The following is a 25,808-nucleotide window of genomic DNA, read 5'->3' as shown; positions in this document are numbered from 1 at the left end:
ACACATATCCATAAAACTTGTAATCACATCTTTTAGTTGAGTTTTGAACGAGTTACATGGGTTTGAACTTGGGCATGGAGGATTGGTTGATTTACTAAGAATATGGAAAGATTGACATCTTGAAATTTATCTGATTTTGATTAGGAATATTTTGTGTGAGAGAACAGTTGCGGAAAATTTTACCAAATGTCAAAAACACGGAATAGTTGATAACATTCATTCCAGGTGGAATCGTCTGTTTCGTTGTAGGATTGAAAAAAATATATTTCAGTTTTAAGTGCCAAAGGCCAAACACAAATCAAGGAATTTCATCCAAAGATAAACGGGAAGGAAAAGAAAACTTGGGAAAAGAACGACCGCAAACAAAGAGGTATTACTACAGGGAAGTCATAATTATATTTATGATTTTTTATCTCCGGATTGATAAATTTGTGATATAAATATATTCATGTTGAAATAAATGAAATTAAGCATTTTCTTGAATACTACTAAAGGAGTTGTCATTTTAAGTGTTGCTGAAGAGAATATATCGTTCATAAATATATCGTTCTTGCTAGATCTTTGTGGTCAGTTAGGTAAAGGATTTGGGGGCCAAGTTGAAGTAGGTCAAGAAGCATTGTTCCATGGATAACTTTTGGGGTTTGAGGAACGACAGAGCTTCATTGACTTTTTACTTTTTTTGGTATCCTTGTTCAGCCTTATTTAAAAAATATTTTCTTGGCGACATTCATATGCACACGGTGGCATTCCCCAGGTTATTCTTTAGTCATGTAAACTGAGACCTAAATATTTACTCTTCAGAGTGGCATTCTACATCTGTAGATATATCCAAAGATACCAAAGTAAAGTTCAAAGTTAAAACCTAAAGATATATCCCCTTCATTATTTACAAAAGCACAATGTTATCCCATGAAGTTGAAGCAAACACTTAGCTCAAAAAATGGAAATATACATGATAAAATGATTTATTTAGAAATAAATTGCTGAATTTACATGCTTTCCATCCTTAAAGTTCTTATTATATCATATTATAAAATTAAGTCATGAATATAGTTTAACTACTTTTTATTTATGATTTTCGCAGAATACTAGTTATTACCTTATCGTCATGATTATTTTAGAATAAATAATGATGAGTATCCTACAAGATAGTATTTTAAATTATTGTTGATAGATATTCAAGCATCTTACTAGGAACACATATATACATGGATATCGTTGGTTCATTCTGGAACAAACCCTGAACAGCTTCTTATTATTCATTAACTTTGAATAATGATAAATGTTTAAGGAATATGTGAGTATGATTAATGTTTGATTTATTTAAAAATCAAAAGAGATCATTCAAGGCTAATAGTATATCATAATATAAAAAGTTGGGTTTACATTGTCATCATTTTGTCATCAACTGATACTATATTTCTAATTATTTGACCTCAGTATCTCTCTATATGATATTGAATAAGAAATGGGTCAGAGAAAAGGGAACAATAATGCTAAGTATTGCGATTAATCTGTCTAATATATCAGAATGTTGTGATTCAGAGTAGAAAATGGTGATTAACGAAGGTGAAGTGAGAGAATATTTTTTCTGAAATAAATGGTTAGTGAATGGACAAAAAATAAATCAATGAAAATATGGTCTTCATATTTTTGAGGTGTAGTAATGAAACTGATGATTCCTTTAAAACCTAATGATTCTGAGGGGTCTGCATACGCCACAGATATTCAGAGATTTACATGAAACAAGCAAGGTAAGATTGAAAACAATGAATTCACCAAAGAAAAAAATTAAAGAAACACATTCTTTATCTCATGATAGCCCATTTCATTATCTAGTAACTGCTAAGGGCTATATCCAAAAGTAGGGAAAGAAGAAATGACAAAAAAACTATTCATGAGGGGGTTTGATCCCTAAAATGACCACTCCACTTCTGAATTCTCCCTAAACCAGGCCGGTTTTAAGCTTAATTTTACTGACTCCTATCTAGGATTTACTAATGACCATATTTCTGGGAACCATGGATTGTCTGGCCTAGGAGAAATTAAGGTTTCTCTTAAAGTTATTTTTTAACCTTTGGCTCTAGGCTTAGTTTCTGCTGGTTCATTAGTCCTTAGCTCCAGCTTTGACCCATCTCCTTCCTTTGAATCATGGATCGTTGAATTAACAAATAAGTCCTAAAAATAATTAGAAATAAGCATACACATATGAAGCATATGACATGAGAGATATATTATTTCATAAATGTTAGGTTTAATGTTCATTCATGAGTCAATGTTCTTTATATACTTATTCAAACTCTTCATTGATCTAAATGCATTAAATTTTATAAAATAAAATGGATTAAGTTTTCATGTAAAGAAGCTTGAATTTCACTTTTGGCATTATGCATGATGCGTTGATGGCTTCATATTTCCACTTTGAAGAGAGATTGGGGGAAAATGAGGTTGAGTGGGAAGAATTATGGTCACATTTTGTGATGTGAGAATAATAAAATAATTAAAAAAACCAAGACTAGGTTGTGCGTGAGATGAAGTAGATGTCCTAGAGGAAAGTGCCTGCTCATCCACTTTGAATGAATGAACTTCTTGGAATCAACTATTAAGACAACTCCACAATAAAAACATAAAAATCATGAAGGCTTTATCCCACTTAGATTGGAGCTTTCGTATAAACACTTTCAATCCAGGTTAATAAACCCACACCTTTTGATTTTCCTAAAAAATTAACCCTATCATGTTTTTTGTATGAAAGTCTTTGAGCTTGGTTTTACAGAACAATGAATTACGACATCTGATTTATTTAATATTGCATCTCATGCATTTGGAGCAGGTGGCTCTTGATAGCCTCAATGAATGAGGCCTTAAGTTTCCTGATGTTGCAGCAAGACCTGTGTTTTTATGTCTAAGATTCGTGGTTTTTAGTCATTGTCTTATTTCAGACTTAGACTAAATATTTTATGATATTTTATGCTTAATTACTCTATGATAAATATAGAGAAAGGGTTCAATCCACATGGATGAAGGATTAAAATGAGACTTTAAGTTTCCCCAAATGAGACATTAAGTTTCCTGATGTTGCAACAAGGCCCATGTTTTTAAAATCCAAAATTAGGTGTTTTTATTGATTGCATTTAATTCAGACTTAGAATAAAATTTTTATATTATTTTACACTTAATTAATCTATAATAAATGTTGAGTAAGGAAGAAGGATTCAAATTAAAAATTATTTCTGTCAAGAAATATTGGAAATTATTGGCAACAACATATGCTCATTAACTTCTAAAAGTTTTTATACTTTTTATGATTTTCACTATTGGAGAATCTCATGGATGTTCATATTCCATGAAGAAATTTCACATAGTGCAACAATAAAACCATGAAGCCTCCATTTGAAGATCTTGGATGTTTAGGTGAGGGGTATTTCTACCACCACCACCACATGCAGCTGGATCCTGGGATCAAGGATAACCTCACTAGCATGTACAAGAACTTCTCCATGACACGCTAATGTATGACTATTACAAATGTGGGTTTCTTTTAGTGGACACGCCTAAAAACTATGTCAAATTCAAACTTTAACATAAAAATGTATCCTGAGTGGGGAACATGGAATGGCTGGATCAATCTGATTGCAGCCTGGCTGGTCATACCCAACTCCATGATTATTGAATAAAAATGCCTTACGATTCCTACCTTGTTGAGTTTACCAATAAAAAGTTATTTAACACCTTATAAGCCTAAATAGCTTAATGATTGCAAAATTTACATGATCAAAACCTTGGAAGAACCAATCACTTTATAGAAAATGAAGGTTTACACAAAACTTTACATCCACCATTTAGGATAAGAATGAAACTTAGCCTACAACAAGCAAGAGTATATCTTCCAAAAATCATGTTGAAACTGGTCCTAAGATTTAATTCACATAATAAAAAATATACTAAAACAACTATGTAGATATAAACGAGACAAGATGTTTGGGGAAAAACACTAAAACTTGCAATTGAGTGTAGAGGACATAATATACCAGTTAAAGATGACACAGGAAGTAAAATTATGTAATTAGAGCACAATATGGACACAGAAATTGAATGAATTTGGAAATAACTGGGAATAATTTATGATCTCTTTTATCCTCAAGCAGGAGGTGAAAATATGGAATGAGTACACAACACGAGAATAAAAAATCAGGCTATTGTAAGTCCGAGTGAGTCTAAGTTATGTTCTGTTAGTATTTGTTGTTCTTTTAAATTTCGTGCATTTTTTACAAACAGTCATCATTGTGGCACAATCAAAACGTTTGAAGGAAGTGTATCACATGGATATGAAGGCAGTAACAAGGCCTCATAATAAGTCGCAATCCTGTCTTTGCTGACACCTAATATCCCTAGTTTTTAAGCGCCAAATGATGCATTTAATATTTGAGTTCTCAAAAGTTCTTAAATCCCTGCTTTTGTTTCCAAAAGCTTTCAATCATTTTCTGTTTTCATCAGATGTTTTTACAAAATTATGCATTAAAATGAAAATTAATGTGTCATATTGCTCTTGGGAGAAGCAAATTTCATGAAATACTTGAACTCAATATAACTAACATAACATTGAGCCAGTTTCATTTTAGTAGGGGAGAGGAGTATGCATTCTTTATGGTTTTTATAAAATCCCAAAATTCTTTAAAAACATCAGGCCAAGTCATAAAAAATAAAAAAAACTTATAATATCTTAAAGATTTTATAAAATACATGATACTAAATCTAAATAAATTCACCTGAAAATTTTCGTCATTCGTAGGTTCTATAAGCATACATATATAGCAGTGGGGCTTCTGAAGGGAAACAAGACAAGAATACATGGTTTACTTAAAATTCCAGACATATAGATCAATGATGAGGGTTAATTTTTTTTTACTTAAAATTTTATTCTAAACCTGGTTGAGTGATTAAAGAACATAAATTGAAAATTCTGGCATACCTAACACACACTACGTTATACCTTCCAACACTCAATTAATAATTATGTAGTGCCATAATTATATTTTTTTGACCTGATATTTGTCTCGCACCATTACATTCATACCCATTCAATATACTCATAAGAAAATATCAAATGGAAAAATAATTAAAATAAATATAAAGCAAAGAAATATAGATTCTGGATATTTTTCAGAGAGTGAAATCTGTTTCAAGTTTCCAATTTTAGGTTGTTCTCACCTCTCGTCTATCGTATAAATTAAGATAAATGGAACACAAATGACTATCAGATTTTGAGAAATTATTATGGAATATTGTTGGCATGCAGAATTCATGATGGTAACAGAGTCGACGAGGTACTTATTGAAGATTTCTTAGAGGAAACATTCTCTAAAATGTCAATTTTTTCTCTTGCTTTCTGAATCTAAAATTTTCACGCAAAAAATAAAAAAAGAACCTAAAAGATTCAGGATTTAAATGGAAACATTTCACTCTTAATCTTGGCACCAGTGTTGATTCATGGGTATCTTTTCAAGAAGATTTAGCTAGTACTCTGGAATATTAGGACTTAAAAAAAGATAATTTACTTATCTCATTATGTGCACAAACGAAGGTACATCATGTTTTGAACCAAAATGCAGTGAAATGACAGGCAGCTATTTTTCTACAGGATTTTTTTCCTTGAATATGTTTGATGACTTGAAAAATAGAATACAACATCCTCAAATATAAAAAAGGAGAAGATTACCAACTGGAATCAACCCAAGATCTAATAGATAACTTAAGCATCTGATGCCTCATTCCAAACCCTGACATGCAGTACCATCTCTATGCTCCACACTTTCTGGGTAAACAGAACTATCATAATATTTTTATTATCATAGCACTAATCAGATTAATCATTCTATCAGTTTAACATTTTTATTTTCTCGAGGAAAAACCTATTCACTAGGGGTCCACTTTTAATATTGCCAACACCACTAGATCCATCTCTACACTCAATTGTTCTTATCATGCATAGAGAATCCGACCTGTGGCAAAAGCTATCATTGAATATTCCTAAAAATCAAGGTAAATTTTTAATGAAGCTTCGAATAGACTATAAATTATTACACAAATGTCCACATGTTATTTGATAAGTCAAGTGATTGAAATTCTCATGATGGTTTAAATCCTTAATTTAGAGGGAGTAATAGGTGGAATGTTTTTCTTATGAAGTGATAATGAAGCATACGATGTGATGAAACTTTCAAGTAAAACTCTTTAACACATGTTCCTATAGAAATCTTTTAGGATTGGAAAAAAAAATCAAGGTAATTTGATAGAAAGCAAGAATAGTAACCCCCAGAGGAATCGAGAAGGAGAAAGATTGAAGACTGCCCAAGAAGATAGAAAATTATACCAGTGATATTTTCAGGGTTTGCTTTCTTTTTATTCCCTTTTTTTTCTAACCTTGGAGCCTGACTGTACACTTGGGGAACTAGTCCTTCTGATAAAAGGAGAGAACAAAATCCGTATGCACAGAAAAGAGCTGGGTATCCACGAAAAGCTGCAATTAACATAATATAAACCAAGTAAATCTTCATTGAAAACTAGAATAGCTGCCATTTTTCAATTGAAGGGGCTAAGAGTGACGCTTTTGCTCAAATTTTAAAGCAAGTGGCAACGAAGATCAAAGCAAGATGGGTTATGTGGAGAGTATGCTTGGAGATGCGGGGCTAACCTTCATGAAGGGCTGCTCACGACTGGGAAAAGAGTCGATAAAACTCTCCTTCAGGAGCAGAGAAACCTACTAGGATACATGCCCAGGATGAGTTTATATTTGATCATGAATCACTTGGTGAGAAAGATATATAGATAGATAGAGAGATAGACAGACAGATAGATAAATAGATAGATGGATAGATAGATAGATAGATAGATAGATAGATAGATAGATGGATAGATAGATAGATAGATGGATAGATAGATGGATAGATAGATGTATGGATAGATGGATAGATAGATAGATAGATAGACAGACAGATAGACTGACAGACTGACGCAGACTGAAAGACAGATAGATAGAGATAGAGAGATAGAGAGAGACAGAGAGAGAGAGACAGAGAAAGAGAAAGACAGAGACAGAGATAGAGAGAGAAAGAGAGAGAGATAGAGAGAGAAAGAGAGAGAGAGATGATAGTAGATATATAGATAGATGGATAGATAGATAGATAGATGTATAGACAGATAGACAGAGACTGACAGACCGACACAGACTGACAGACAGATAGAGAGAGAGAGAGACAGAGAGAGGGAGACAGAGAAAGAGAAAGACAGAGACAGAGGCAGAGATAGAGAGAGAAAGAGAGAGCGGGAGAGAGACAGAGGCTGAGACAGAGAGAGAGAGAGCGAGAGAGAGAGAGACAGAGACAGAGAGAGAGAGAGAGATAGAGAGAGAGAGAGACAGAGACAGAGACAGAGGCTGAGACAGAAACAGAGAGAGATAGAGAGAGAGAGAGAAACAGAGACAGAGACAGAGGCTGAGACAGAGACAGAGAGAGTGACAGAGACAGAGACAGAGATAGAGACAGAGATAGAGACAGAGGCTGAGACAGAGAGAGAGAGAGACAGAGACAACGACAGAGAGAGAGAAAGAGACAGAGAGAGAGAGACAGAGACAGCGACAGAGAGAGAGAAAGAGACAGAGAGAGACAGAGAGAGACAGAGAGACAGAGAAAGAAGGAAATAGCGTGACTGAGAAAAAGAGCAAGAGTAATTTAAAAAAGAAGGAATGAGGGAGGCAGAAAGATACAGACATAGAGTAAAAGAAATAAAAATACGGAGATAAGAGTTAAATGCAGAGAGAGAGAGAGGCAGACAGAGATGAAAGAGAGACAGAACCAAGTAATCTCTTACCCAAAGATAAAGAAATAGAGACAGATAAATAGAGAGAGAAGGGAGAGACATAGAAAGTGAGAGAGAAAAAGAAAGAGAGAGAGAGGTGGACGGAGAAAGAAGTTTGGGTCATAATAATGACGTAGAAAAGTAAACCTTTTAGTAGCATTAATATATTTAGTGTGACATTCAATCTGAAAGCTCAGTTATTTTAGTACAGAATAATATCATAGAATATTTCTAGAGATTATTTTTGCTTCTTATCAGGGCTTTAGCGAAAGTACAAGATAACATAATTTATAAACACAAAATTAGAATATCACTTACTGAAAAAATTACGATACTAACTTTAATCAATATTTTTATTTGTTCTTGATAGTCAAGGAAATAATAGAAAACTTGATCCCGCAAGCACAGAAGTATGGAATTAGTAGGGTAATGGATGACTACCACAGACAAAACAAGAAGTAAAGTTGATGAAAGTCAGAGAATGAAGTAAACCTTGTCATCGTTGGACTGCACATTGGTGATAGTATGAGATCTCAAGTTGGAACAAAGAGAATCCAGATACGATCTCAAAACAGCCAGGAAACCCTTGGCTGCTTCCACCTGTTTAAATGGGTGGTCCCATCAGAATTTGAATAATGACAAGGGGCGTGGACTGATGATGGACAACAGGTTGAGACGGATGAAATGGGACTAAACAGGCTTCTATTAAGTCATCTGTTACAGTGCTTGTTTTCGTTCCATTCCTGACAGACTGGTTGGCAGAACGGAAACCGGATGGCTGGATGATTAAAAATTATAGTGGAGCGGTATTTGATGAGGGAACTGAACAGAACATGAAAGAAGGAGGGTGGTAAGGAGTTTTTTTCAGTTTCTGTTCCCAGGTCAGGATGGATGACTGATTACTGATTGGATTCTTCCTTAATCCATTAGTCATCCGTCCGTTAGCCTTAATTATAAGGAAAAGTTTTGCCCAACAAACTAACTCCAAACTCAACTCCTTTGACTGACCTTCATTTCTATGACACTAATAAAAAAGTAAGATACGGACCTGAATATCAGTGCACTCGTAAACTGGCCTCTTACTGGCGAGGTAGCTTTCCCCCACAAGCTTCTCATGATACGGACCTAGAGAAGAGAGGAGCTCTTTTTGACGTGGCAAGTTTGGCATTGACTGTGATTTAACCTACTCACCGATTTAAGGAGAAATAATGAATATTGGTTTGGACCACGATCTTAGAAAAATTTGTTTGGCCAATTTAAAATTTCAGAAAAAATAATCTCTACAGGCAAACCCATATATAGAAACTACTGAGTGAATAACTGGAATGTTCGAATGGTTATAGATGAAACTCTTATAGTTCTACTGTTTTGCCATAATTCGAAATGATTCATATTTCTACTGCTTTATAAGACTTATTTTACAAATATAACTATATTTGACCAATTTCCGTAAATTCACAAAATAGTAGTTTGGACAAAAAAGGGATACTGTTTTGGCCACTTGACAAGATTACCAAAATAAGTATTTTTTTCATGAGAAAAAAATGTATAATTCATCAACATATTTTTCAATGTTTATCTGCCAACTTTTGAATGATTACTACTATGTCTGAAGATCGACCCAGTCACCTATTGCAATTCCTACTACATAGATTTGACCTATTCATCGTCTAGAAAAAAAAGTGCCTGGGAAACAAATTTTATAAATAAAAAATATTTGGACCAAACATTTGCGAACATGAGACAAATACCCACTCAAACTACAAATATTGACCGACTGACCCAGAATACAGTCAGACATTTCAGGCATATGAATAGATCCTCTTAAAAGAGTAGGGACTCTACCTGATTCTTGTTAATATCAATAAGGATAACATTTGACAACTTTGATTGGACTTCAGGGACTCGGTTCTTAATTCCAACCTGTAAATGCCGAGTATAGAACAGTAAAACATAAGTGTGGAGGAAAATAAATCTTTACTATAACAAAAGAGAGCGAATATTACGAATTAAATTCTTGAAAATAAAGGTTTCAAACAAGGAACATAGATGAGAAGTGAAGTGAGCCTTACAACATAAGGAACTGGTGCATCCAAGAAATCAAGCATATTGTTCGGCAGAACCTAAAAGTTTGGCAGGTAGCGTTAGTGACATAATCAAAAAGATCAACATCAAAAGGTCGACTTTTGAGTGGTATACCGGCATCAGCAGACTCTGCCACTGATAAGGTTGAATCAGGGGAATCACTGAAAGAACAAGCGCAGATAATACTCCCTGCCAGAATTTATAAACATCAAATAACCTCAAGATAGCTCGAATTTCTTTTTCTTATACCAACCAATCTTGATAATAAATCCTCAATGTTCAAATTGTCCACTTTCGGATATGAAGCATGAAAAAGTAGAATTTAGTAACCCACAAATCAATTTTGCTTCCATCAAATGCATTTAAAAAATAAAAAATGGAATAATGCATTCCTAAAAGTCTCATCACAAATACAGAAAAAATTGCAGCTCATAACCTTTGATGATTTGAGATGAAAGTCTACACCCTTCACCTCAAACCATAAACCCTAAATCTTAAAACCATTATCCATTAACCCTAAACCCCAAACCTTAATGCCAACATCCTTAACCTTTAAACCCAAAATGATGAAGATCTAGTGTAACTTATACCAAATTGGAGCACACGACAACAATCTGCTTCTCCAAAAGTGCACCCGCGAACATCAACAAAATCTGAAAATTACAAAGAAAATTTTTTACAGGATAGTGGTGCCATAAATAAGAATTGTATTGACTAGGATACTCAATTACACTCATTAACATTAGGTTCAGGACTACTTAAAAAAAATATATTAGGTACAAATGAAAAACATCTGAGGTCTCTTGCTAGTACGAGTTTATCTATAATATATATGAAGAGGACACTGGCTTTTACATTTTCAAGCCTTAAATTGGCACACATGCATGCAGTAGTCCAAATCGATAAAGCTGTCGCTTCCTCCTCTGCCAATAAGGCATTATGGGCCTAAAGGTGATAACAACATCAGTCAGGAAACACAGGACAGCCAAAGATGTAAGAACAAAAGGCTGCCATCTCTCTTGTACCTTGGGCGATTCCAGGCTGGATAAGTTTGACCTCATGTCAACTGTTGTCCCGGCAATCTGCAGGACCATTTCTCCAGGGCGGCGGTACTCTAGAGGATGAAGGTGCTCCAAGGGGTGGAAATGAAGTGTCGAACCTCTGTCAGGACAGTGTAACTGGTAGTATGATGAGATAATCTCCAGAGCTCCATGCTTGTTGGACTGGTTAAGTTGACTGGACAAGTCAATGACAGATAGGCGTGCTTCATGCAAGGAATTGATGAATCAAATTCTGACAGGCTAACCTTTGCCCACTCGTGAATTTGCTTCTGGATGTTTAAGTCTTCTCTGGGAAACGGAGTCACCTCAGCCTCAGCTTGAATATCACTCCGATTTCCATCTTCCCTGGGACCGTCCCGACAATAGTAATATAAATGTCAAACGAGGATTGTAGAAAAAAATTTTCAATTGGATATCATGTGATGTAAAAAGCTCTGTCCTACTATTTGAACGTCAGCTTAAAGATTCTGTGACTCGCATATGAAATAAATCTGAATTCAAAGTAGATGACCCTCGAATCATAAAAAATGTGTAGGCCTTTTAGAGTTACAGGTGCTTAGTAAACTTCAATTGAGGGCGCTCCATGCTTAATTGGTATCAAATCCATATTATGCGAGTTGCCACTTTTGGGGTTTTCAGTTTTATCACAGCTTGAGGAAAATATTTTTATTATTAAGCTTGATAAAACACGATTAGTTAGCTAATTTTCTTTCTCTTTATGCCATAAATAAATCCAGCAAATTCAGAACGCAATGGAGATCAACCTGAATAAAGACCATACCTCTCAAGCCGATAATAGCGTAGGAGCAACATCATGGGATCTGAGGCCGGCATGTTCATAGATGCTAGAAAGGACGGACTGAGATCAGTCTGAGAAGCAGCCGTCGTAGATCCCATTCTTGACGGACATGCATCTTCATGAGCGACCTGGATTTCCTCTTGAATATCATGATTTGAAGCCCCACAGGGACTAACCGATGAAAGTATAGAAGCATCACTAGTACTTGAGTCTTTGTTTTTGATACAGTCAGATATATCAGTAATATTGTCTTCAGGGAAGTTCTCAGAAGGACTCAAGCTGAGTAATTCAACACCTATCGTCAAACGACGTAACCTTTCCTCTGCAAATATGCTGCAAGATGACAAAAAATGAGCCTAGAAGCCTGATCAGATGTCAACACATTGCAGATATTTAAGTTGGTATTTTATGGTCAAAGACTAAAAATAATAATAATAAATGAACAATTGCACTGCAGCAGAAAAATAGACACACAAAACATGCCAAGAAACTATGGCTTAAAAGTTGAAGATAGTTATCCAAGAAATATAACCTCTGATTACAATGCAGTTTTCTTGAAGCATTGATTCAATGTAGATTCTAACAATCTCTCCATCCTCTCCCATGGCATTCGGCAGTGAAACATTAATCATGCAATATTTACCTCAATACATCCTTCAGTACTTCTTTTTTATAATGATTGTTATAATCTGTATCATACAAGTTGAAGATACTGGTTTTAAGCAAAATTGACATCAATTTGACATATCAATTGAATGCCTACCCGTTAAGACAGCCACAATTAGAGAATCTTAATTGAAAATTATCACCCACTCAACCACAATGCATGTTGGCATATACTTTTACTAGAATAACCTATGTTTTAGAGGTTACTGAGTTTCATAGCAATCTTAATTTATTTAGTATAATAAAGTATTGTTTTCTTTGGGGCAAAGGAGAAAAGAAATGGTGATGGAAGCAACTTATAGATGATGACATACCGACTAAAGAAAATGCTACTTCAGTGGGTAGATGCCATGGAAAAAATATGATATTATCTATATATAAAATCACTGAAAAGTTTGGGTAATGAAAGCCTCATATATTTTACATGCACAGAAGTTGAAACGGGAATAAAAATCAAAATTACAATTCTAGTAGCTACGGGATTGCTCGTGACTTTTCATGCCACAAAAATAGTAATAGTTTTAAGAAGTATTTTTACAAGGATGTAATCCACGTGAAATTTTTTTGCAAGATAACGATGAAAAGAAAGAAAGAAAACCTCTGAATAACACCAAAGTGCAACTCAAAGAAGGGAAGTCTGGACAGGATACAGTAGCAACGAGGAGCAGTAATGATATGTCGTGTTAACGTTGATATAGAAGTCTGCTCCTCCGACAATGTGGACAGCAATGCAGGAGGCTTTTGCACAATTTCTTCCACTAAAACACAGGATCCATACAGTGTTGAGTTGTCCGCTACCTGAAAACAGCAGACCTTCAATGAAATAGCTACGAGGGATTTGTTAACTGCACACCCAATATTTTTGGGCCCAAAACGTTTATGAACATTGTATATACCAATTTAATGGCCAATCAAATGTCATTACGGTCCAAGGTTATGTTATCATCTGTTGTAAAGAAGCTTGGAGCATTCAGAACTGAAACAAGGCGCGAGAGACAACCAGAGAGAAGACTCTTACTTCAATAGGTACGTATCTGCTACCTTTTTTCCAGTCTGAGTGTCAGAAAGGGAAATTTTGTCCCCTCCCTCTCACTCATTGCATACCCATTGTACCCTTTCATTTTCTCACAATTTTAAATGGATCTACTGTATCAACCCATATGACCAGATATATATTGTTTACAGGTCCTCTTGAGATGGATTGAAAGTGGATGCAAAAAAAGAAGAGAGAACAGGGTGGCAGGGGGAGCCCCATCCCCTGAGAGTGGGACAAATTAGAAAATGTAAATACTAAGTCACTTTACATAAGGGGGTTCCCATCCTAAAATAAGAGAATGAAAGCGTAAGAAGAATTATACAGGGGCCCATATCTGCAACATTTTCAAGGAAATAAAGATGTGTGGCTATTTTCCTTCTAACCTCTCCTCTACTCCTCTCATCTTCTTCCTACATGAAAGCCCTAGAAGCAGATGGGCACACATGGTATCATAACCTACCAGGTGGAGCATTTTTTTGCCAATCTATCTCAAGGAGTTGCAGCATCACAAGCTTCGGAAGAAATTTAGTTCCCCGGTAATACCAGTAAGATGGATGTATCTTATCCTTTTTGCTCATGCTGCTCAGCCATTGACTCTTCTTATGTGCCCCTCTGATCTTCTGAGAGGATAATCCCCAATCTAAGAATTCCAGGTCTGTTGAGATTTATTTTGGGTCAAGGTGACCACGAGCATCTTTTTCCTAGTTGACTGATTGATTTCTTATCCTTTGTCAGAAAAATTGTTCTTCATATAACCAAGTAGAGGTCCCATGTGGAGTTGAATAAATCTGTCCCTTCAATCTCCTATTGCTATCAGCAGACAGATTTTTTTCTTGATTGATTTTTTACCCTGCTTCACTAACTGACGAATTCCTCTTGTGTTTTGACCCATATTAGTGGAAGGTCGTGTTTTATGTCTACATCCACTAGCTTGTAAGGGTTTTAATGCAAATTTTACGCCATTTGATGGACCAAATGGCATATCATGTTCCTTAATCTTTAGAAGCTCAAGAAGAGGCTCCTTTCCCTATTTTTCTTTCGTATGAATCTCTTGTATTCTGCCATTGGTGATCATATTTCTGTATATATATGAATCTCATATGGCTTTATGCATCAAAGCTTGGGATTGAAGAAATTGAGACTGACATTGCTGATATGAAGGAGGAAGAAATTGCTAAAACTACATTTAAAACTCATGAGGGCCACCGTGAGTTCAGAGTTCTGTCATTCTGGTTAATGAATGCACCAGCTATGTTTCAATCATTGATGAATCATATATTTCGGAATACCAACGAGAGCTTACTATTTTCCTCTCACAGGAAGATGATACAAAGAAAGACTTGCCAGTGAAGTGGTTAAATCTGCGACTATGCGAAGCTACATGGGAGGGAGCACAATTACTTCAAAGCCATTTTCCTCAATTTAAGCTTGAGGACAAGCTTAAAGTTCATGGAGGGAGTATTGATAAGTATCATTCAAGAAAATATCAAAGAAAGAAGAAGTGAGTGCCTGTTCAACGCACCGTTGACCAGGCGTTGTGACCTCAAGCCTACGTGAAGCCATCCTATAAATAAAGGGGTCGACAGACAGGTAGGGAGAGAACATTTTTCTTGACACAACTGCCGATCACCACATCGGGAGGGCCAGACCGGAGGATCAAGCCGACGCCGCCTGGAGGGAGGAGCTCTTCCAGATCTGGAGGAGACACCCGAGTATCAAGAAGAAGCTCCGCCTGGAGGGAGGAGATGTCTCGGTCGCCTACATTACCATATCGTGTATACCTTGCAATTTATCATTCTTGGAACACAAGTACTCTTTTGGCATATATCGTAGATTGGAATTTCGAGTTCAGATAGGTTCGGAGTTGAGCTTATCAACTAAAAAAATATGCATTTAGCTGGAATGACCAAGCACAGGGCATTTGAGAACTTGAAAGAGTTTATGAGTGCAACACCAATATTGGCCTTGCCTGATTTCCACTCCGTGTAGAGACTGATAAATCTGGTGTAGGTATTGGAGCAGTAATCATGCAAAATGGCAGATCCATTGCATTTTTCAGCCAGGCATTGCCCAGGAGAGTCAAGTCAAATCGTCATATGAGCGAGAGTTGATGACCATTGTAATGGCTGTCCAGAAACGCAAGCACTATCTCATACATTTATCATTTGTTCTCAGAACAGACCAATTCAGCCTCAAATTCCTACTTGGGCAAAAGAAAGTTCAAGAACCCTACAACCAATGGGCCTATAAGCCACTGGGTTTCAATTTTGGCATTGAATGCAAAATCGGGAAAACACAACCAAGAAGCTGATGCCTTATCAAGATCACATTCTCTACCTCTCAGATTCGATTTTCGGAGGATGAAGTTATTCAGGAAAAACTGAGATCTGATCCTCGTTTGAACAAAATTCAAGATGACTCGGCAGTTAAAGCAGACACCCAGCCAATTTTTGACTTACACATGGCCATTTACACAATAACGATCATTTGGCACTGGCAGCCAAATCTTTACTCATACCTCATATCTTGAAGGAGTACCATGATTCAGTAGTTGGCGGCCATACGGGGTTTTTACATACTTACAATTGAATCATTCTAGATCCATATTGGCCAGGCATGAAGAAAGAGATGAAGGAATACTTAGTTTGCTGCCACATTTGTAAAACGCAAGATTTCAAGCCTACTCCCAGCATGATTACTGCAACCCCTACCCATTCCAGAGAAATTTTGGGACGACATTTAAATGGATTTCATTGAGGGCCTTCCTCAATTACACGAATTTAATTGTATTATGGTGATAGTTGATCTCCTTAGTAAAAGTAGGCCGCCTACATGGCACCCCAACTTCTATCGTTTCAGATAGGGATAAGGAATTTACAAGTGCTTTTTGGAAAGAGCTATTCAGACTACAGGACACTAGCTTACGTATGAGTTCCTCAACCCACCCTCAAACGGATGGTCAGACATAGGTGGTTAACAGATGCCTAGAAAGGTACATACGATGTTTCGTGTACGAAACGCCCAGTTTCTGGTCCAGATGGCTAGATTGGGCTGAATTTTCATACAACACATTGTATCATTCCTCTCTGATGACCACTCCTTTTAACATTATGTATGGCAGAGATCCTCACAGACTGCTGCAGTATGGTAGACCTCCTCGGTAGCAGCAGTTGATACTCTAATTGTCAGAGTGTGATCAGATGTTGAAAACCCTGAGATAGACTAGCAGATGCCCATGCTGTGATGAATGAGAAAGCAGACATACACAGGAGAGATGTGACATTTATCACAAGCGACATGGTATATTTGAGATTGTGACCATACAGAATGAGATCATTTGCCAAATTGGTGAACAAAAAATTATCCCCCAAATTTTTTGGACCATTTGAAATCTTGATGAAAGTGGGATCAGCGGCTTACAAATTAAACCTCCCAGCCTCTTGTGGTTTACATCCTGTATTCCATGTATCTTAGTTGCGCAGAGCTCTAGGGACCGAGGATCAAGGAACTGTTTTAAACTCCCACTCTCTCACCATAGTTGGAATGGCAGTTAACCCCCCCTAAAGTGTTGAATGTAAGAGATTCCAATGGTTTTGTTGAGGTATGCATGAGGTGGGAAAGACTGCCGATTGAAGATTCTTCATCGGAAAACTTCTCTAGTATGAAGGAACAGTTTCCAGACTTACACGTATACAACACCATTCAATTTAACAGCAATAGAGATTACTATTCTTCATCTTTGTCCTCTCGACAATGTCCATCCCCTGGGTCATTTCTCTCTCATCCCCGTTGGCGATACAACTGTCTCACAGACCGTATCAGTTGCAGACACTAAAGTCTTAACAACTTTCTGGAAAATTCAACATATCCTGAGCTAGTTTTCCATACATACATAAATACCAGTCAATTTAACAGTTAAAGATGGGCTACAAAAAAGTGGACTTCAAGGTTACAAAAGTGTATACTTATATTAATGACGCACATAAGCAGGATAGATCTAGCGCATACTGACTTGCAAATAAGAAAAATCTTGAGTGTCAAGCAGAAATCAAAACCTGCAAAAAAGTACCTGTAACCGAAACACAAACGACAAATCACTTTGTTTTAGATGCTCCTGAAAATAAAAAAGGCCTCCAACTCAGTAATGACATACCACCATTACAAATTGAACCCATAAGATATAGAGATTCAAAGTGACAGGATAAAATGTAAAATCTCCATCGCTGCAAACTCAATATCTTTATAAAAGCTATACAGTTATGTACCTGTCCCAAAAGAATCTCATTCAACTCGCTCATTGAAGGAGTCTTTTCGACAGCATGAACCTACCATGAAAAAAGATTCTAAGTTTCAGTAAAGAACCAGATAATTATTCTTCATTCATTTTCCATGAATAATCTAGAGATGAAAAATTGAACAGGAAATTCCATTACACAAGGTATTGTCACTCAGAAAACTGTCTAAGTTGATGTTACTGATTGCGCACGAAGCAATAGTCCAAGAATCGGTAAAATAGGAACCCAACCTCCAGACCACTAGGGAAGCAGAAAGAGAGAAGATCTTTGCACTTCAGTGGCAAGCCCTTTTCTGGAGGATAAACGAGTAAAACCTGATGACACAGAAGAGAGGCATCAAAGAAAATATGTAAGTTCCATTTAAAATGAATCACGTGAAAAATATAAATCAGAGTTAACCTTCAGGGTTAAGGTTACTCCTACATTTCTATGAGAATAATATTCTACCTGAGGTTCCATTAGGACCATTGCAGACTGTTCTAGGCAATTCAATGTATTATCCTTCTTTTTTCCCCTTTCAATTTTTTTCAGCTGCAACTTCTTGTGCAGTAGTTGAACATCAGAGGAAGGATGAAGTCCCACCACCACCATGCTTTCAAATAGTTTAAATGGCTCTGTAATAGATTTATGATCCTGCTCAACAATGACTGTCAAATGTAGAGTAAACATGAAGGGAATGCATGACGCGTGACATGAAATTTTTGGCAGAGTAAAACCGCAGCCCACCCCAAACATTGGCCTAAGTTTGCTGGCACTATAGATGATCAAGGACTATTTGCCACCATCCATGTCATTCGACTGCCGATTGGTTGATGGGAATGACTTGTATTCATCTCACCTCCTTCAGATGACGAGGACATGACGAGGATCAGAAAAAGAGGAGGGGAGGAGGAATTTCTTTTATATACTATAATTTTTCCTTTTGAATGCAGACTACCTCCATCCCACCTCCTTCAGATGACGATGACAAGTTTATCCTCAACATCATCTCTCATTCACGACTAGGATGAAGAGGAGAATGGAGATGAATGGTTTGATCTCATCGTCAGCACTTGTACAAAGCTAGGATGATGTCAGTGACAAATATGCCAATATTATCCCCATATCCTAACCTTGGACTATTACAGTGACGATGATGTTTATGCTAGATGAAAATGATGAATTCGTCATTATCTGCTGACCCTAGCATTGCCTTCTAAGTATCAAATGTATTGAATGTACTACTACAACTGGGGGCAGTCACCTGTAATTGGTTTGCCCAAAGCCGCTTCTGGCTAGTAAGCACCTCTGGGTTGTAGGTTCCACTCTTAACCTCAGGTGGAGGCGAAAAACCCTTCAACACCCTAGACAGCTGCTGTTTAAGTTTCTGAAGCTGACCACCAGTATCCTCTTTTGATGAGAACAATACAGAGGGACGTGGTGAAGAAAGACCAGGAGAATCTTTCCTCGTTTGCATGAATAGTGCTTCTTTAATTCCAGGACTCCCAGAATCTTCATTGTTTTCCATTATTTGAGAGAATAAATAGTCTTGCCTGAAATATTGTGGATAGAAGGATTTAAAATTATTTATTTCGAATTGAAAGAAAAGGCGACAAACCATAGGTCATCACGATCCAAAAATCTACAGAAGAATGTCGCATCATAAACCATATTAAACAATATTCATTCCCCCTGAAATACAAGTCGTGTGGAAAGCAGCTTTCAGAAAATATGAAAGGAAAACCTCAAAAACTCGAAATTCTAGATGCTGCCATAAAATTGATTCTACAAGATTTCCTTCCTGAAATCATGTTCCCAGCAATCAGAAGATGAACCATAAAAGAACATTTTGAGTTGAATAAAAGAAAAGAATAAACTTCATTGAGCTCAGATCACACAGCAAACGAGGCGTTAAGTTTCCAACACTTGGTTTAAGGTTGCTCAAAAGGTAAAGTTTCTTCGTCATTTATTGTCTGATACGATTGGAGCATCCTTTTTTAAGGGGAAGATGCACGTGGGGAGGAACGCATGCCGAATGGATTTCTTTATATATATATATATTTAAAAAATTTCTTCATATTTTCAAGTTTTAAAGATGGATGATAACATTCTCAATTGTATAATTCAAACATGAACTCGGGATGGAGTCCATTCCGCAAGAAGTTAATTTAATCTCAAACGCCTAAAGTTTTTTCCCGACAGGCCGGTTGAAAAATATGCCATAACGCAGCAAAGAAACGGCATTCTCAGCGACGTTAACCGCGAGAGCGAGAAGCACGAATTTCAAAGATACCGCAAGATTTCCACCAGACGAGAGGCTTACAATCTCAGCGCCGCAAATTATTTTTTAGATAAGATTCATCGTCAATCGCCAAAGTAAACTCTAAAGTCCAATTCGTTGAAATCCACAGCAAACACCGGTAAACCTTCAGCTGACCGATGATCAGAACAACTTCCGGGTTTCCAAAGGGACTAACATCACCAGACTCGATGAAAAAGAGTGGGAAACGCGAATTTACCGGCCGTGTTATGGCGCCAGAAGAATCATCGCGCTTGCAAGAGACGCCGACACAATCATCGACGTCAAACAGCCACAATCCGATCGATCAACGACAGTAATTGTCTCAAAGCTTCGAAGTTCGTTCGTTCGTTCGCACTCTCCTGCGCGCTATACCGACGCTAGTTGCAAACGTTCACAGCAGATGAACAAGAAAGAGGGAGAAATCATAGAAACTATGACAGGTCAAGTCATATTTATATGATAAAAGGCAAAGAATTGGTAAAGGGAGGAGAGAGAAAGTTATAGAGAGAGTAAAGCCTTCTTGAATTTAATTTGACGATGCACAATTACCCAGAAACCCGTAAAATTTAAGACAATCCAAACAAAGTACGTCTGCACTAGTTTCCCAAGGAGGTGGGACCACTGAAATACATGCCCGAAAGTGCCACTATATTAATACAAATGATATTTCTTGATCAATGCATGGTTAAACATGAAATAAAAAATGAAATTCATAAAAAAGAAGGCATCCAAATGAAATGGAGCTGCCTTGCCCTGATATTGATGGATGGGTGTCAGCGTTAATGATTTTAATTAGGGCTTAAAAGTGATTATGCGGGGGGGAGAAAGAGATCCAGAGGACGTAGTGGGCATGGTGGACAGTGAAGTTCATGCACGGGTGTCTGTTATTTGATAGATGGGTTATCTGTTATCTAAGAAATGCCGCATGATACTAATTTTAATATCATATATTGATAATAGATATCATCCAAGATGATGCTACTGATGATGGATTTCAATCGCCTTGAAAAATTGCAAAGGGATAACATAATTGATTAGTCAATGATGATGATGCCAGTTCAAATAATAAGTATTGCTATCAGTAACAACAGTATCATAGATTAAAATTTACATTTCTATAAACTTCAAAGTAACCCAAATTGATTCCTCATTAGGAAACTGTTTGTGAATTTATGAATATGTATTAATTATAATGTAAAGTGCAATGAATTTAATTTGTAAAGTAACCCTATTTGATGTATCATAAATAATTTTTTTGAAAATTTACAGCTGCGCAAAAATGAAAATGAAACATTTTCCTAGCTATATATTTCTGTAAGAAAATGTTTTGTGAATTAGCTATATAATTTCTAATATATATATATATATATTAGAAATTACTCATTCGTGGTTTCTCATAAAATATTGATGTAACATGAGCCAAGTGTGTTTGTTTGTTTGTTTGGGCCTATGTGTGGGCCTCTCTCTCTTCTAGAGGGCCCCTAGGACAGTTACATATGTGGGCCTTCTCTCCTTCTAAAAGCCCATAGAGAGGATGATGAAAGTTTGACAAAAAAAAAAAGAACTTACGTCTAATTTGATATTATTTTTTTGGTTTTGTCATTTTTTCTGGGTTTGTCTTCTTGTTAAAACTAGACATGGTTGTTCTATTCTGTTCTTTTGAAACGAACGAAAAATTCACACAAAAGGACCGCACAGGGCCTTGTTCTTTGTTCTGTTCTTTTTTTGTGAGAAAATTAGAACAACTTTTCGCACAATCAGAACAATTCAAACAAAATTTCCACAATTCGAACAAAATTCGCACGATTTGTAAAATTCACACAAATTGCTACAAATGTGCACATAATTTTCACAAGTCACACAAATTCTAGGAAATTCTCAGAAAACAAATGTTTAGAGTATTTTTTCTTACTAAGTGTGGATGTATTATTAAAGAAATAGTCTTAGTTATTCAAATGATCCTAATAATAAGATTAAGTTAAGGCGATAAATAATTTATCAATGAATTTCTCAAATAAGAGCATAGTAAAATAGTGAACTCTTGTTTAGACTTTCACATGAATTAGGTCAAAATAAAAAAAAGATACATGATTGTATAATGAGGAAAGAGTGAAAAAATATAAAGAAAAAGGACATAATGGATACTGGGAGTCATGGCCCATTAATCATTACAGTGACGGTAATGAATAAGTAGAAAAGACGAATAAATGAAGATTAATTTCTTTTCAATTTTGAAAAAGAAATTAAAGAAGATTCATATCTTACCATGATTCTTGAAGGAATTCGGTCGGATGATTCTTGAAAAATGAAGAGAGGAAATTGCCTAGCCGCTGAGGGAGAGAGGAAATCACCAAGGAACTGAGGAAGAGAGGAAACTGCTGAGCCGCCGAGGGAGAGAGGAAATCGTGGAGGAACTGGGGAAGAGAAGAAATCGCCGAGCGAGAGAGCGAGGAAGAGCATCCTTCCAATGTTTGAAACCTAAGTAACAATTCACATATGTATATTTTTAAATATGATTTTAAAGAATTAACATATGTATAATGATAAACATATGTTTATTCTTTAAAAATAGATTAAAACAAATTCACACAAATCGAACAATTCGAACCGCACACGGGTGTGTGCGATGATCTGTGTGAAATTTGTTAATGTTCTGTTCGGAAAACCGAACAGAACGAACAAATCGCACAGATTCGCACAGGCAAACCGAACAACCATGTCTAGTTGGAACCCCACCACCAGCCAGTTACTGCCACTGTCGATGCCGTTGGAAGCCTTGACCGTCGCCAACGGCCTGTCGTGAATCTCCTCTGCCTGCTCATCGGGGCAAAGTTTGCGTTGCCAAACAACGGGATCCCGCGCTGACAGATGACCTTCCCATACCGCACATCCATCTCCATCGTCGGCTGCCACCCCCCTTGCTCACGCTGCTGGGAAAGCCCATGCCATTGGCCAATTTACGACAATCGTGTCGTGCATCCTCCAGCACTTCCGTTTATCGGAGAATTGTTGTCCTCGACCCATCATCGCCACCGAGAATCATCGCTGCCACTCCAGGTCGAAAAACTACTTGTGTGTCACTATCGCGTCGTCGCCTTTCCACCATTGCGCACCAACCATGTTGCAATCGTGCACCTCCTTGTCCGTCGCCTTTGCCGCCAATTGTACTGTTTCCCGCATCACCAGCCATGCCCCGACAACACACCGCCCTTGCTTCTGCCTCCACCGCCGCCGCCACTCGAGCACCACTCTTGCCATTGCCCGTGCCTGCTAGCATCGTCGCTCGTGCGGTGTGAGCGTCGTTACCTGCCTCGTGGCCCATGCCGTTGTATGAGCCGCCGCCCTAACTGCTGTGCTAGTCATCACCTGCTGATCGCAAAAATCTAAACACCGCCATCAAGTCCGACCAACAATGCTATTGACACTAGCAGAACACACATTAGAGTCCCGTCGCCACCGTCACAACTGACTAGGCTTCAGGATGTAGGTATGCTCGCATATACCCTTTTTTTAGTGTTATTTATTTCTCTCAATACCTCCTGAACCCACCTCCACTGTCAGGGATAGGACAGAGACAAGGATTTCTCTTTGAGAGGTAGGAATTCTGTCAATACGCCCTTGGTTGGACTCATCGAGGGTATGCACATCAGTAATCGTGCTCATGCCGTTAGCCTTCAACCTGACGTATGGGTCATTGAGAGCCTAGTGGCATTCCCGGGTCCCTCTTATTGTGACTTCACATTCATTATTTTAATACTCATACACTTTAATAAAAAATGCATTATCCATGTTTATTTTGGAGTTATGAGACCAACCTACACCATCCCATTTATTTCAAACCTACGCTTCAAATCTGATTCAGTATCACATAATTCAATTCAATTGACTTTGCAACTAACCCTCCCTCACTTCAAGCACCTCTATCTGATATGAATCATTGATGGTGTGTCTTGGCTATGTAGATTCATCTACTTGATTAAATTTACACCCATGATTCCTTCTCCATAAATAATAAAAAAAGTATGGATTTTTTTAATTATTACTACAAAAGCTTCACATCAATCTTCTGCCGTCCACTATTCCCGTTAGAGCTTAGTCATTTGCTCTAGCCCATAAACCATTAGGCATAGTCCCTAGGGTGTCAGATACATTTCCTCTTTCAATAGTAGCAGATATTTGACGATGTGGTTATAAAATGTTGAGATCAATAATTTCTGCGTACAGCATTGCCACAAGATTACTCCATTTTTATCGACATTCACTCAAGATCTCTTTTACCCAGATAACACTATTAACAAAAATAATAGAGATTTTTTAAACTAATTTGTCGTTGAATCATAACTTGGAGCTCACAATGAATGATATTATGTATTTCTACCATCTTTGATATAACAACATACACATTCCAAAGTGTTCTATATAAATGGGAACTCAAGAAAGAGATTCAAAAAAAAAAATACATCCCTAAAAAAATGACTCCCTGAACAAAAAGTACATAAATTTTTTTTAGCTTGATGGTAGAAAACCCCATATGTAAATCATTATGATCATCCTCTTCAAACAAGAGAAAGAATAATAAGTATATACATGTCGAACACACAACAAGTATAAGAAAGTGCTTGTATCTCGTTGTGATTGAGATCAATAATAGATACTACTGAAGAATCTTTTTAGATTCTTGTTATAGAGGAAATAAATCCTTTGTTCTTCTTTGGAAGCTTTCTTCTCTTTCATATATATTTGTAGGATGGGTCCCTTGTCCTTTCATTAATCATCCCTCTTCCTCTATGAAACCTGATGAATAAAAAAAATGAATAAAGGAAGAATATACCAGCAATCGCCACATGATTAATCCAATGCCTCGATAAAATTATATAGGGAGAGAGATATTGAAATGTATTTGAGTCTTAGACAGTTATAATCTGCATCCACATCTCAATTTTATCAAAATAAAGGCCCAACAATTATAACATTACCCAATGAATGAAGAGCACTTTAAAATCACTGAAAATTCTAGTGCGGATAAAAAATGATTGACTTTGGGAAATTCATTGTATGAAACTTAAATGAAACTCAGATGTAGCCGAAGGAATAAAAAACAGAGGATAACCATACATTTGATCCACTATTTATTTTGGATATCAGTTAATCATTGGGCCAAGGCTCATTCAATCTGTCCTTGAGGGCTTATGTGTTCATTTTGGGTAACTAGTGTTTAAATGTGGAATAAAAAATACATATTTAGGATCTGTGTTCTACATATGTATTTGAAAATGGATAGGTGCCACGAAGACTGCCCTGCTCATATTTTTAGGAGCTTTGGTTATGAAATTTATTTGGCGTCTCTAGGTTATTGGAGGTGAGATCTACATTTGCATTTATCTTCTCTGGATTGATGCTTCAACGTCAGTCAGAGCCAAACCTTTGATGGTAAAGCTCCTCTTGAGATATGCCTTCTCATTTTGAATTTCACGTAGCTCATTTAATCTGACTAGTTTCTAGAGTATTTGAACCCAAGTTATTGGACCATCCATCTCCTAGCTAGGGTTTCTGGAGTCATTTTGGTACTATGTAAATGTACATGAACCTGCCCATAGGATTCAAAGATAAAATTATCACCATGGTTTGGATGAACAACCCCATATGCAAATGGAGAAACTAATTGGATGATATCATCTTATCCCTAACTCTTGACAATAAGCCTAAAGCTAAAACTAAAACCTTTACT

General features: G+C 36.7%; 1 protein-coding gene across 1 annotated transcript; it reads right to left on the bottom strand.

Annotated features, from left to right (window-relative positions):
* Positions 1-6,340: 6,340 nt before the first annotated feature.
* Positions 6,341-20,506, bottom strand: LOC144704572 (DENN (AEX-3) domain-containing protein). Its single transcript, XM_078577034.1, has 19 exons — positions 20,298-20,506; positions 19,043-19,331; positions 18,247-18,432; positions 18,030-18,113; positions 17,770-17,829; positions 17,574-17,618; positions 13,067-13,266; positions 11,785-12,135; positions 11,249-11,348; positions 10,968-11,165; positions 10,798-10,887; positions 10,533-10,595; positions 10,057-10,131; positions 9,930-9,980; positions 9,703-9,780; positions 8,906-9,040; positions 8,350-8,457; positions 6,695-6,760; positions 6,341-6,520 (listed from the first exon to the last, which is right to left on the bottom strand). Exons 2-19 carry the CDS (start codon positions 19,304-19,306, stop codon positions 6,452-6,454), a joined length of 2,223 nt encoding a protein of 740 aa, XP_078433160.1. The 5' UTR covers positions 19,307-19,331; positions 20,298-20,506; the 3' UTR covers positions 6,341-6,451.
* Between the last annotated feature and the right edge of the window lie 5,302 nt (positions 20,507-25,808).

The sequence above is a fragment of the Wolffia australiana genome, chromosome 6, assembly GCF_029677425.1.
Source record: "Wolffia australiana isolate 7733 chromosome 6, ASM2967742v1".
NCBI lineage: Eukaryota > Viridiplantae > Streptophyta > Magnoliopsida > Alismatales > Araceae > Wolffia > Wolffia australiana.
Note: the sequence above shows the minus strand (reverse complement) of the source record. Positions and strands in the feature narration are given on the sequence as shown.

Coding starts and splice junctions, on each gene's coding strand:
- LOC144704572 (XM_078577034.1), bottom strand. CDS start 19,306: ATGGAAAACAATGAAGATTCTGGGAGTCCTGGAATTAAAGAAGCACTA. Junction 12,136..13,066: donor CACTTTGGTGTTATTCAGAG/GTTTTCTTTCTT, acceptor GTCATCTTGCAG/CATATTTGCAGAGGAAAGGT. Junction 6,521..6,694: donor GTGAGCAGCCCTTCATGAAG/GTTAGCCCCGCA, acceptor TGTTAATTGCAG/CTTTTCGTGGATACCCAGCT.